Consider the following 14,311-nt stretch of genomic DNA (forward strand, 5'->3'; position numbering starts at 1 on the left):
TCTCAACCTCATGTTTGATCACTTCACCCTTTTCATCCTGTAAAAATCCTACAGCAGTCCAGTGGCAGGACTTTACACCGCTCCATCTGACTGTCGACATTGTGCTTGGTGATGTACGGTTGCATGTAGTTGCTCGGCAATGAAGCTCCCAGTGGGGGCGCAGTATTTGTAACAGAGGAGGTCTGGAGCTTTGTGGTCAGCGTTGACTTTTCTGCCCTCAGCTCTGTAACATTACTGGGCCTCCACACTTTGTGGCTGTAGTTCCTTCCGCTTCTCAGGAATATCACTCACAAGTGATTGGGGGGGAATTCAGGAAGAAATGTCATGGACGGACTTGTTACCCCAGGGGCTCCTATTTCAGGACCCGGCTGGTATCAGGGAGCTCTGCACCACCAGCCGCTCTGCCACATGGTAATAAAGGCAGATGGCATGGGGGGGGGGGGGTGAAGAGGTTACAGCAAGGTGAGTGGTGGGCTGTAGGTAATACACCAAGGGGGGGGGGGGGCACTATGCACTAAGGGGGCAATTTGTGTCCTTTACTTTTCTCCAGAACCTGCACGTACAATATGGAGGCAAATCAGACATCGGAGTCTCGTGCATTTTCATCTTTATTCAATCATGATTACAATCACTGATACAGGATTTAATCTTGCTGCAGTGTCACCCTGTCACCACCAGGTGGCACTGTAATAATAAACTCATAATGAATGGTGCAGAATGCCGCTCTCCCCTCTCGGCGGCAGCTGCTCCCCACAGGCTCCTTGTAAACGTAGGACCCGGGGCCACAACTCCAAGGTCTTTTAGTATTTACGAGGGATGCACTCTGCTGCGTTGCAGTGTGGGAGATGTCGGATTACATGAGACATTGTACATTTCCCACAATGCACTGTGGCACACTCCCAGGGATGGGGGGCACTCTGCATTGCTGGGGATGTAGTGGCCCCCGCAGTAGCCGATGCTCCCACACTCTTACTCCGGGATGTCTATGACCAGGTCGTCCTCCTCGTCCCCGTCCATGGGCCCCTCATCTCCGCTGCCTTCTCCGCCATCGCTGAACATCTGCTGGGGCACGGTGCTTAGGACGGGTGGGGGAGGGGCGTGCTTGCTGGAGGAGGACAGCGGGGGCAGTCCGGAGGAGCGGGGGCTGAAGGGCAGGACCCCCGAGGGTGAGCTCAGGGCGATCTGCGGACAGAGGAGAGGCGGTCAGAGCGATGGTGGCCGGCGGCGGAGGCCACGCTCACACACAGCGGCTCGCACAGTACCTTGGGCTTCCTGGGCTTAACCCCGCGGCTCCTTCTGTCTCTCTTGACTCGCTCAGGTATGGGGGACGTGGAGTTGGGGAGAGGAGCCAGATATTCTGAGGGGAACGGGGTGTAGGGGGGTGAGCTCATCTGATGGAAGCGGAGGGGTGGAGAAAACACAAATCATGAAATGGGATGAGGGATATGGAGAAGTCACGTGACAACCCCGCAATATGGCGGCCCCAAACCCCTCCCCCACCCACCGTGACACTACACCTCCCATCATGCCTTGGCGCAATGTGAAGGTTTCCATCTCTCTGGGCTCGTACTCACCGCACTGAGGTAGGGGCCCCCAGACGTGTGCAGGGACAGGGCCGAGGAGGAGGACGGGGGCGGGGAGGCCGGGCCGGCGGAGGGGCTCCTCTTCCTGCGGAGATTAAGAGTAGTCACCACTGCAGAGACCCCCGCCCGCTGCTGGTGGGTAGATCTAAGTATGCGGAGGCTATTCTGGACTCACCTCTTGGTGGTGGGGGTGCTGGTGTCACGGCCGCCCTCAGTGTCGCTGTTGTCTGAAGACGCCGTCAGATCAGAATCTGCAAGTGAGAAGACTCAGTTACTCCTCCTGGAAGGCGGCAGATCGCTCGGCCCCGGCACTGCAGCCTCAGTACACCACCGCTCGGCCCCGGCACTGCAGCCTCAGTACACCACCGCTCGGTCGTCCCGGCTCTGCAGCCTCAGTACACCACCGCTCGGTCCCGGCACTGCAGCCTCTGGACACCACCGCTCGGTGCCGGCACTGCAGCCTCTGGACACCACCGCTCGGTGCCGGCACTGCAGCCTCTGGACACCACCGCTCGGTGCCGGCACTGCAGCCTCTGGACACCACCGCTCGGTGCCGGCACTGCAGCCTCTGGACACCACCACTCGGTGCCGGCACTGCAGCCTCAGTACGCCACCGCTCGGTCCCAGCACTGCAGCCTCAGTACGCCACCGCTCGGTCCCAGCACTGCAGCCCCTGGACACTTCCGCTCAGTCCCGGCACTGCAGCCTCTGGACACTACCGCTCGGTCCCGGCACTGCAGCCTCTGGACACTACCGCTTGGTCCCGGCACTGCAGCCCCTGGACACTTCCGCTCGGTCCCGGCACTGCAGCCTCTGGACACTACCGCTTGGTCCCGGCACTGCAGCCTCTGGACACCACCGCTCGGTCCCGGCACTGCAGCCTCTGGACACCACCGCTCGGTCCCGGCACTGCAGCCCCTGGACACCACCGCTCGGTCCCAGCACTGCAGCCCCTGGACACTTCCGCTCGGTCCCGGCACTGCAGCCTCTGGACACTACCGCTTGGTCCCGGCACTGCAGCCTCTGGACACCACCGCTCGGTCCCGGCACTGCAGCCCCTGGACACTTCCGCTCGGTCCCGGCACTGCAGCCTCTTGACACTACCACTCGGTCCCGGCACTGCAGCCTCTGGACACCACCGCTCAAAGCCAGTCCTCAGCCGTACCTGATGAGTCGTCATCGACGTTCTCGTACTGGATGATCCGGTCCAAAAGGAAGCTGAGGAGACAAAGGGAGCGGTGAGGGAAGAGACGAGGGTCAGGGGGGATGAGACTGTGCTTAAGGCGAGGCTGGAGGAGATGGGTGATGAAAGGTGAGGCTGGGGAAAGGGCCAACGCGAGGCTGGGGATAAGGTGAGGCCGGCAGTGAGGTGAGGCCGGCAGTGGGGCGAGGCTGGGGGTGGGATGAGGTGAGTCCGGCAGTGGGGTGAGGCTGGGGGTGAGGTGAGGCCGGCGGTGGGGCAAGGCTGGGGGTGAGGTGAGGCCGACGGTGGGGCAAGGCTGGGGGTGAGGCCAGAAGTGGGGCGAGGCTGGGAATGAGTTGAGGCTGGCGGTGGGATGAGGTGAGGCCGGCCGCGGGGTAAGGCTGGGGATGAGGCGAGGTCGGCAGTGGGGCGAGGCTGGGGGTGAGGCCGGCGGTGGGGCGAGGTTGGCGGTGGGGTGAGGTTGGTGGTAGGGCGAAGCTGGGGATGAGTTGAGGCTGGCGGTGGGGCGAGGCTGGGGGTTGGTGATGGGGTGAGGCCTGCGGTGAGGTTGGGGATGAGGTGAGGCTGGCGGTGAGGCGAGGCTAGGTGTGAGGTGGGGCTGGTGATGGGGTGAGGCCGGCGGTGAGGTTGGGGATAAGGTGAGGCCGGCGGTGAGTCGAGGCTGGGGGTGAGGTGGGGCCGGCGGTGAGGTTGGTGGTGGGGGAGGCGGTGAGGTTGGTGGTGGGGGAGGCTGGGGCTGAGGTGAGGCCGGCGGTGAGGTTGGTGGTGGGGGAGGCTGGGGGTGAGGCCGGTGGCGAGGTTGGTGGTGGGGGAGGCTGGGGGTGAGGTGAGGCCGGCGGTGAGGTTGGTGGTGGGGGAGGCTGGGGGTGAGGTGAGGCCGGCGGTGAGGTTGGTGGTGGGGGAGGCTGGGGGTGAGGTGAGGCCGGCGGTGAGGTTGGTGGTGGGGGAGGCTGGGGTGAGATGAGGCCGGCGGTGAGGTTGGTGGTGGGGGAGGCTGGGGTGAGATGAGGCCGGCGGTGAGGTAAGGTTGGGGATGAGGTGAGGCCGTCGGTGGGGCGAGGCCAGCGGTGAGGTTGGTGGTGGGGCGAGGCCGGTGATGGGGTGAGGTTTAGGGATGATTTGGGCCGTAACCCTGCGCCCTCCCTCTCACCTCTTGTCCCGGGACACCTTCAGCAGCTTCCTCTGGGCCCTCCGCAGCTCCTCCTGGAAGCATTCTTGCTCCTAGACACAGAACACATGAGCGCTACAGACCTCCCCGACACCGCAGCCCCCCCCCCACACACACACACACATCGGGGGCCTCCCACACACACCACACCACACACCGCGGCCTCCCACACACACACACACACACCACGGCCTCCCACACACACCCCACACCCCCCCCCACACACACACCGCGGCCCCCCCCCCACACACACACACACATCGCAGGCCTCCCACACACACCACACCACACACCGCGGCCTCCCACACCCCGGCCTCCCACACACACACATCACGGCCTCCCACACACACCCCACACCCCCCCCCCACACACACACACCGCGGCCTCCCACACACCGCGGCCACACACACACACAGCGGCCCCCCACACACACACCGCGGCCTCTCTCACACACACACAGCGGCCACCCACACACACCCCCCGCGGCCTCTCACACACACACACACACACACACCGCGGCCTCTCTCTCACACACACACACACCGCGGCCTCTCACACACCGCGGCCTCTCACACACACACACACCGTGGCCTCTCACACACACACACACCGCGGCCTCTCACACACACACACACACACACCGCGGCCTCTCACACACACCGCGGCCTCTCACACACACACACACCCCCCGCGGCCTCTCACACACACACACACCCCCTGCGGCCTCTCACACACACACACCCCCCCCCCGCGGCCTCTCACACACACACACACACACCCCCCGCGGCCTCTCACACACACACCCCCCGCGGCCTCTCACACACACACACCCCCCGCGGCCTCTCACACACACACACCCCCCGCGGCCTCTCACACACACACACACCGTGGCCTCTCACACACACACCGTGGCCTCTCTCACACACACACACACACACACACACACACACACACACACACACACACACACACACACCCCCCGCGGCCTCTCACACACACACACGCCCCGCGGCCTCTCACACACACACCCCCCGCGGCCTCTCACACACACACACCCCCCGCGGCCTCTCACACACACACACACACACACACCGTGGCCTCTCACACACACACACACACACACACACACACTCACACACACACACCCCCCGCGGCCTCTCACACACACACACACACTCTCCGCGGCCTCTCACACACACCCACACACACCCCCCGCGGCCTCTCACACACACACACACACACACCCCCCGCGGCCTCTCACACACACACACACACACACACCCCCCGCGGCCTCTCACACACACCGCGGCCTCTCACCCACACACACACACCGCGGCCTCCCACCCACACACACCGCGGCCTCTCTCTCACACACACACACACCACACACACCGTGGCCTCTCACACACACACACCGCGGCCTCACACACACACACACACACACACACACACACACACCCCGCGGCCTCTCACACACACACACACCGCGGCCTCTCACACACACACACACACACCGTGGCCTCTCACACACACACACACACACCCCCCCCGCGGCCTCTCACACACACACACCCCCCGCGGCCTCTCACACACACACACACACCCCGCGGCCTCTCACACACACCGCGGCCTCTCACCCACACACACACACCGCGGCCTCCCACCCACACACACCGCGGCCTCTCTCTCACACACACACACCACACACACCGTGGCCTCTCACACACACACACCGCGGCCTCTCACACACACACACACCCCCCGCGGCCTCTCACACACACACACCGCGGCCTCTCACCCACACACACACACCGCGGCCTCCCACCCACACACACCGCGGCCTCTCTCTCTCACACACACACACACACACACACCACACACACCGCGGCCTCTCACACACACACACACACACCGCGGCCTCTCACACACACATACACACACACCGCGGCCTCTCACACACACACACACCCCCCGCGGCCTCTCACACACACATACACACACCGCGGCCTCACACACACACACACACACACACACACACCCCCCGCGGCCTCTCACACACACACACACCCCGCGGCCTCTCACACACACACACACACACACACCGTGGCCTCTCACACACACACACACACCGTGGCCTCTCACACACACACCGTGGCCTCTCACACACACACCGTGGCCTCTCACACACACACACACACCCCCCGCGGCCTCTCACACACACACACCCCCCGCGGCCTCTCACACACACACACACACACACACACACCCCGCGGCCTCTCACACACACCGCGGCCTCTCACCCACACACCGCGGCCTCCCTCTCACACACACACACCACACACACCGTGGCCTCTCACACACACACACCCCCCGCGGCCTCTCACCCACACACACACACCGCGGCCTCCCACCCACACACACCGCGGCCTCTCTCTCACACACACACACACACACACCACACACACCGTGGCCTCTCACACACACACACCGCGGCCTCTCACACACACACACACACACCGCGGCCTCTCACACACACACACCCCCCGCGGCCTCTCACACACACACACCCCCCGCGGCCTCTCACACACACATACACACACCGCGGCCTCTCACACACACACACACACACCGCGGCCTCTCACACACACATACACACCGCGGCCTCTCACACACACATACACACCCCCCGCGGCCTCTCACACACACACACCCCCCGCGGCCTCTCACACACACATACACACACCGCGGCCTCTCACACACACACACACCGCGGCCTCTCTCTCACACACACACACACACACCACACACACCGTGGCCTCTCACACACACACACCGTGGCCTCTCACACACACACACCGCGGCCTCTCACACACACACACACCGCGGCCTCTCACACACCACACACCCCCCGCGGCCTCTCACACACACACACCGCGGCCTCTCACACACACACACACACCCCCCGCGGCCTCTCACACACACACACCGCGGCCTCTCACCCACACACACACACCGCGGCCTCCCACCCACACACACCGCGGCCTCTCTCTCACACACACACACACACCACACACACCGCGGCCTCTCACACACACACACACCCCCCGCGGCCTCTCACACACACATACACACACCGCGGCCACACACACACACACACACACACACACACACACACACACACACCGTGGCCTCTCACACACACACACCCCCCGCGGCCTCTCACCCACACACACACACCGCGGCCTCCCACCCACACACACCGCGGCCTCTCACCCACACACACCGCGGCCTCTCTCTCACACACACACACACACACCACACACACCGTGGCCTCTCACACACACACACCGCGGCCTCTCACACACACACACACCGCGGCCTCTCACACACACACACCCCCCGCGGCCTCTCACACACACACACCCCCCGCGGCCTCTCACACACACCGCGGCCTCTCACCCACACACACACACCGCGGCCTCCCACCCACACACACCGCGGCCTCTCTCTCACACACACACACACCACACACACCGTGGCCTCTCACACACACACACCGCGGCCTCACACACACACACACACACACACACACACACACACACACACCCCGCGGCCTCTCACACACACACACACCGCGGCCTCTCACACACACACACACACACCGTGGCCTCTCACACACACACACACACACACACCCCCCGCGGCCTCTCACACACACACACACACACACCCCCCGCGGCCTCTCACACACACACACCCCCCGCGGCCTCTCACACACACACACACACCCCGCGGCCTCTCACACACACCGCGGCCTCTCACCCACACACACACACCGCGGCCTCTCTCTCACACACACACACCACACACACCGTGGCCTCTCACACACACACACCGCGGCCTCTCACACACACACACACCCCCCGCGGCCTCTCACACACACACACCGCGGCCTCTCACCCACACACACACCCCCCGCGGCCTCTCACACACACACACCGCGGCCTCTCACCCACACACACACACCGCGGCCTCCCACCCACACACACCGCGGCCTCTCTCTCTCACACACACACACACACACACACACACCGCGGCCTCTCACACACACACACACACACCGCGGCCTCTCACACACACATACACACACACCGCGGCCTCTCACACACACACACACCCCCCGCGGCCTCTCACACACACATACACACACCGCGGCCTCACACACACACACACACACACACACACACACACACACACACACACCCCCCGCGGCCTCTCACACACACACACACCCCGCGGCCTCTCACACACACACACACACACACACACACACACCGTGGCCTCTCACACACACACACACCGTGGCCTCTCACACACACACCGTGGCCTCTCACACACACACCGTGGCCTCTCACACACACACACACACCCCCCGCGGCCTCTCACACACACACACCCCCCGCGGCCTCTCACACACACACACACACACACACCCCGCGGCCTCTCACCCACACACCGCGGCCTCCCTCTCACACACACACACCACACACACCGTGGCCTCTCACACACACACACCCCCCGCGGCCTCTCACCCACACACACACACCGCGGCCTCCCACCCACACACACCGCGGCCTCTCTCTCACACACACACACACACACACCACACACACCGTGGCCTCTCACACACACACACCGCGGCCTCTCACACACACACACACACACCGCGGCCTCTCACACACACACACCCCCCGCGGCCTCTCACACACACACACCCCCCGCGGCCTCTCACACACACATACACACACCGCGGCCTCTCACACACACACACACACACCGCGGCCTCTCACACACACATACACACCGCGGCCTCTCACACACACATACACACCCCCCGCGGCCTCTCACACACACACACCCCCCGCGGCCTCTCACACACACACACACCGCGGCCTCTCACACACACATACACACCCCCCGCGGCCTCTCACACACACACACCCCCCGCGGCCTCTCACACACACATACACACACCGCGGCCTCTCACACACACACACACACCGCGGCCTCTCACACACACACACACCGCGGCCTCTCTCTCACACACACACACACACCACACACACCGTGGCCTCTCACACACACACACCGTGGCCTCTCACACACACACACCGCGGCCTCTCACACACACACACACCGCGGCCTCTCACACACCACACACCCCCCGCGGCCTCTCACACACACACACCGCGGCCTCTCACACACACACACACCCCCCGCGGCCTCTCACACACACACACCGCGGCCTCTCACCCACACACACACACCGCGGCCTCCCACCCACACACACCGCGGCCTCTCTCTCACACACACACACACACCACACACACCGCGGCCTCTCACACACACACACACCCCCCGCGGCCTCTCACACACACATACACACACCGCGGCCTCACACACACACACACACACACCGTGGCCTCTCACACACACACACCCCCCGCGGCCTCTCACCCACACACACACACCGCGGCCTCCCACCCACACACACCGCGGCCTCTCTCTCACACACACACACACACACCACACACACCGTGGCCTCCCACACACACACACCGCGGCCTCTCACACACACACACACCGCGGCCTCTCACACACACACACCCCCCGCGGCCTCTCACACACACACACCCCCCGCGGCCTCTCACACACACATACACACACCGCGGCCTCTCACACACACACACCCCCCGCGGCCTCTCACACACACACACCGTGGCCTCTCACACACACACACCCCCCGCGGCCTCTCACACACACACACCCCCCGCGGCCTCTCACACACACACACCGTGGCCTCTCACACACACACACCCCCCGCGGCCTCTCACACACACACACACACCGCGGCCTCTCTCTCACACACACACACACACCACACACACCGTGGCCTCTCACACACACACACCGCGGCCTCTCACACACACACACACACACACCGCGGCCTCTCACACACACACACCGCGGCCTCTCACACACACACACACACACCGCGGCCTCTCACACACACACACCGCGGCCTCTCACACACACACACACACACACCGCGGCCTCTCACACACCACACACCCCGCGGCCCCCGCCCTCACATAGATGAGGAACTTGAGCTTGCGCTTCAGGTTCTTGTAGCGCCTCTTGTAGTCCTCCACCTCCCCCTGGCCGTTCATCCTCACTGCAAAACAGACAAAGAAACCGTCAACAATCAGCAAGACCAGTGCAGGAAGGAGAGGGTTAACCGAAGCCATACTGATAGGGAGTGTAGACTGTGAGCCCCATCGGGGCAGTGATGATAGTGTCTGTGCAGCGCTGCGGAGTATGTTAGCGCTATATAGAAATACAGATTATTATTATTAAAGACACGCTGTGGTCATGTGTTGTCAGCAGCCAATAAGAGCCGAGCTCTCATCTCTGGAGAATGAAAGCCGGGATCCCATTGGTTGCTGTTCCCAGCTGAGAACAAACATCCCGACCAACTCTAGTCGCCCTTTCCGTTCAGAACAGATGAAGCACGCTGGGACTTGTGGTTCCTCGGACTGTCACTCATTGTAACGCTCTTACCTCTCCGCGTCCACAAGGGCAGACCCCGCCCCGTCACTGAGATAACATGACGTCACTTCCCGTGAGCCTACATTACATAGGCGTCCTGCCGCCATGAGTGACCCTGAGAACCTCCGACAAAATGGCGGCTGCCCTGTGACGCAGTGAGCGGAGTTGCTGGTCTTCCAATCAGAAGAGCCCCAAGTCTAAAGCCTCCTAGTATCGACCAATCAAAAATCAGCAGATGGGTCCAGACCAATGAGAGGTGGGGGCGGAGCCTGTGGCGGAGGTGCGGAGTTTAAACATGGCGGGAGATGTGGAGCGCGATATGCGGCTCTTCACCCGGGAGCTGTTCCAGCAGAGCCAGGATCTGAGGTGAGAGCGGAGTGTGGGCGGCGGAGCGAGGACGTCATCCTCATCACCGTGCGGCCTGTACTGAGGGGTGACGTCACTGCGTGCGGCCTGTACTGAGGGGTGACGTCACTGTGTGCGGCCTGTACTGAGGGGTGACGTCACTGCGTGCGGCCTGTACTGAGGGGTGACGTCACTGTGTGCGGCCTGTACTGAGGGGTGACGTCACTGTGCGGCCTGTACTGAGGTGACGTCACTGTGTGCGGCCTGTACTGAGGTGACGTCACTGTGTGCGGCCTGTACTGAGGTGACGTCACTGTGTGCGGCCTGTACTGAGGGGTGACGTCACTGTGTGCGGCCTGTACTGAGGGGTGACGTCACTGCGTGTGGCCTGTACTGAGGGGTGACGTCACTGCGTGCGGCCTGTACTAGGGAGACGTCACTGTGTGCGGCCTGTACTGAGGGGTGACGTCACTGCGTGCGGCCTGTACTGAGGGGTGACGTCACTGCGTGCGGCCTGTACTGAGGGGTGACGTCACTGCGTGCGGCCTGTACTGAGGGGTGACGTCACTGCGTGCGGCCTGTACTGAGGGGTGACGTCACTGTGTGCGGCCTGTACTGAGGGGTGACGTCACTTCGTGCGGCCTGTACTGAGGGGTGACGTCACTTCGTGCGGCCTGTACTGAGGGGTGACGTCACTGCGTGCGGCCTGTACTGAGGGGTGACGTCACTGCGTGCGGCCTGTACTGAGGGGTGACGTCAGTGAGTGCGGCCTGTACTGAGGGGTGACGTCAGTGAGTGCGGCCTGTACTGAGGGGTGACGTCACTGCGTGCGGCCTGTACTGAGGGGTGACGTCACTGTGTGCGGCCTGTACTGAGAGGAGACGTCACTGCGTGCGGCCTGTACTGAGGGGTGACGTCACTGCGTGCGGCCTGTACTGAGGGGTGACGTCACTGCGTGCGGCCTGTACTGAGGGGTGACGTCACTGCGTGCGGCCTGTACTGAGGGGTGACGTCACTGCGTGCGGCCTGTACTGAGGGGTGACGTCAGTGAGTGCGGCCTGTACTGAGGGGTGACGTCAGTGAGTGCGGCCTGTACTGAGGGGTGACGTCACTGCGTGCGGCCTGTACTGAGGGGTGACGTCACTGCGTGCGGCCTGTACTGAGGGGTGACGTCACTGCGTGCGGCCTGTACTGAGGGGTGACGTCACTGCGTGCGGCCTGTACTAGGGAGACGTCACTGTGTGCGGCCTGTACTAGGGAGACGTCACTGTGTGCGGCCTGTACTGAGGGGTGACGTCACTGCGTGCGGCCTGTACTGAGGGGTGACGTCACTGCGTGCGGCCTGTACTGAGGGGTGACGTCACTGCGTGCGGCCTGTACTGAGGGGTGACGTCACTGCGTGCGGCCTGTACTGAGGGGTGACGTCACTGCGTGCGGCCTGTACTGAGGGGTGACGTCACTGTGTGCGGCCTGTACTGAGGGGTGACGTCACTGCGTGCGGCCTGTACTAGGGAGACGTCACTGTGTGCGGCCTGTACTAGGGAGACGTCACTGTGTGCGGCCTGTACTGAGGGGTGACGTCACTGTGTGCGGCCTGTACTGAGGGGTGACGTCACTGCGTGCGGCCTGTACTGAGGGGTGACGTCACTGTGTGCGGCCTGTACTGAGGGGTGACGTCACTGCGTGCGGCCTGTACTGAGGGGTGACGTCACTGCGTGCGGCCTGTACTGAGGGGTGACGTCACTGTGTGCGGCCTGTACCGAGGGGTGACGTCACTGCGTGCGGCCTGTACTGAGGGGTGACGTCACTGCGTGCGGCCTGTACTAGGGAGACGTCACTGTGTGCGGCCTGTACTAGGGAGACGTCACTGTGTGCGGCCTGTACTGAGGGGTGACGTCACTGTGTGCGGCCTGTACTGAGGGGTGACGTCACTGTGTGCGGCCTGTACTGAGGGGTGACGTCACTGTGTGCGGCCTGTACTGAGGGGTGATGTCTTTGTGTACTGGGGGGTGTTGTGACTGTGTGCGGTCTGTGTACCGTCATGGCGTGCGGTGGTCACATGACTCTCCTCTCTCTGCAGCGTCCTGTCCCAGTCGTCGGTGCGCTCCAAGTTCTTGTCTCACTGCGGCCGGTCAGCGCTGTCCTTATCCGAGCGACAAGTGTTGAAGAAAATAGTGGAGGAAGAGCTGCTGAAGATGCAGGTGACAGGGGGCTCTGGGGACCACCTGCACCGCTGCCACCACTGCTCCAGTCACACCCAGAGCCGACGTCACATCTCTGCAGCCTTTTGGGCTAGAAATAGTGTGTGTGTGTGGCACAGCAGGCAGTATGGCGGGGGTGGCACAGCAGGCAGTATGGCGGGGGTGGCACAGCAGGCAGCATGGCGGGGGTGGCGCAGCAGGGCTGGGTGGCACAGCAGGCAGTATGGCGGGGGTGGCACAGCAGGCAGTATGGCGGGGGTGGCACGGCAGACGGCAGGGTGGGGGTGGCACGGCAGGGGTGGCAGGGCGGGGGTGGCACGGCAGGGCGGGGGGCACAGCGCGGCGGGGGGGGCACAGCAGACAGCGTGGCGGGGGGGCACAGCAGACAGCACGGCAGGGGGGCACAGCAGACAGTGCGGCGGGGGGCACAGCAGACAGCACGGCAGGGGGGCACAGCAGAAAACTGGTAACAGGAGGAGGTAAATGATGTAACGTTTATTAAGAACATTGGGAAAGCAAAGATCAACACAAACTGAATAAAAAATGTAACCATTAAATCTCTATATAAGACTTGGGATGGGTGGGATCCAATGGTCCCCTTCACCCGCAGTGGTCGGGATGTTGCCCCTGATCCCTGTACAGTATAGTCCAGGCAGCATTATTTAGTGTAACCGCAGTACGGTGTCAGTGATCTACAATAATGGCAGCAATGAAGCTACACCACATAGATGATGAAGAGCGGGGTGAGGGAGGAGCGGACCCTCGCGTATCGCGGCCTCCCAGCAGCTTCTTCAGGGGTCAATGACGCAGGCGCCCTGAGGGATCTAATCTGTTTCTGAGCTGCGGGAGGAGAGCAGGGTTTTCAGAAATGACCCTCACCAGCCACAGAGCTGATCGTTGTGGGCTCCTTGAGTTGATGACATTTTTTCCATCTGAGAAGGGTCCGAGGACGCGTTTTAGAAATTTGTAACGGGGTTAGATGTCACAGCAATGAGCTCCCTAATAAGAGGTGGCAGTAATTGCCCTGAATAGTGGGATCCCATAAGGGCCGTATCTAAGGATACAAAGGATCTGGTCAGAAGAGAAGTCATTTGGAAAACAGGCAAGAGATCTGAGTGACAGATTCCTTGACGGAGGAGATCCCAAGGGATCCTAAGGGGGGCTTGTAGTGAAGCCAAACATAGGATAATGGTGAGGTTGT

The 14,311-nt window shown here is 62.8% G+C and overlaps 2 protein-coding genes across 2 annotated transcripts in view; one reads left to right on the top strand and one right to left on the bottom strand.

Annotated features, from left to right (window-relative positions):
* Positions 1-590: 590 nt before the first annotated feature.
* On the bottom strand, positions 591-10,714 carry INO80E (INO80 complex subunit E). The gene is made up of 8 exons (XM_077273930.1): positions 10,577-10,714; positions 10,108-10,190; positions 3,938-4,008; positions 2,749-2,801; positions 1,759-1,834; positions 1,575-1,668; positions 1,263-1,391; positions 591-1,182 (listed from the first exon to the last, which is right to left on the bottom strand). Exons 2-8 carry the CDS (start codon positions 10,183-10,185, stop codon positions 970-972), a joined length of 714 nt encoding a protein of 237 aa, XP_077130045.1. The 5' UTR covers positions 10,186-10,190; positions 10,577-10,714; the 3' UTR covers positions 591-969.
* A 66-nt stretch (positions 10,715-10,780) lies between these two features.
* HIRIP3 (HIRA interacting protein 3) overlaps positions 10,781-14,311 on the top strand; it is a 31,722-nt gene continuing 28,191 nt past the window's right edge. The window contains exons 1-2 of the mRNA XM_077273928.1: positions 10,781-10,930; positions 12,990-13,110. Coding sequence (XP_077130043.1) covers positions 10,860-10,930; positions 12,990-13,110 — 192 coding nt within the window. The 5' untranslated portion in view covers positions 10,781-10,859. The remainder of the gene's footprint in view (positions 10,931-12,989; positions 13,111-14,311) is intronic.

The sequence above is a fragment of the Ranitomeya variabilis genome, chromosome 7, assembly GCF_051348905.1.
Source record: "Ranitomeya variabilis isolate aRanVar5 chromosome 7, aRanVar5.hap1, whole genome shotgun sequence".
NCBI classification, from domain to species: domain Eukaryota; kingdom Metazoa; phylum Chordata; class Amphibia; order Anura; family Dendrobatidae; genus Ranitomeya; species Ranitomeya variabilis.

What these genes read in the sequence shown, in the direction of transcription:
- INO80E (XM_077273930.1), bottom strand. Translation starts at nt 10,185, where the DNA reads ATGAACGGCCAGGGGGAGGTGGAGGACTACAAGAGGCGCTACAAGAAC. An exon ending in AAGGTGTCCCGGGACAAGAG is followed by an intron (nt 2,802 to 3,937) that starts GTGAGAGGGAGG and finishes TTGTCTCCTCAG; the next exon opens with CTTCCTTTTGGACCGGATCA. An exon ending in GGGGCCCCTACCTCAGTGCG is followed by an intron (nt 1,392 to 1,574) that starts GTGAGTACGAGC and finishes CGCTTCCATCAG; the next exon opens with ATGAGCTCACCCCCCTACAC.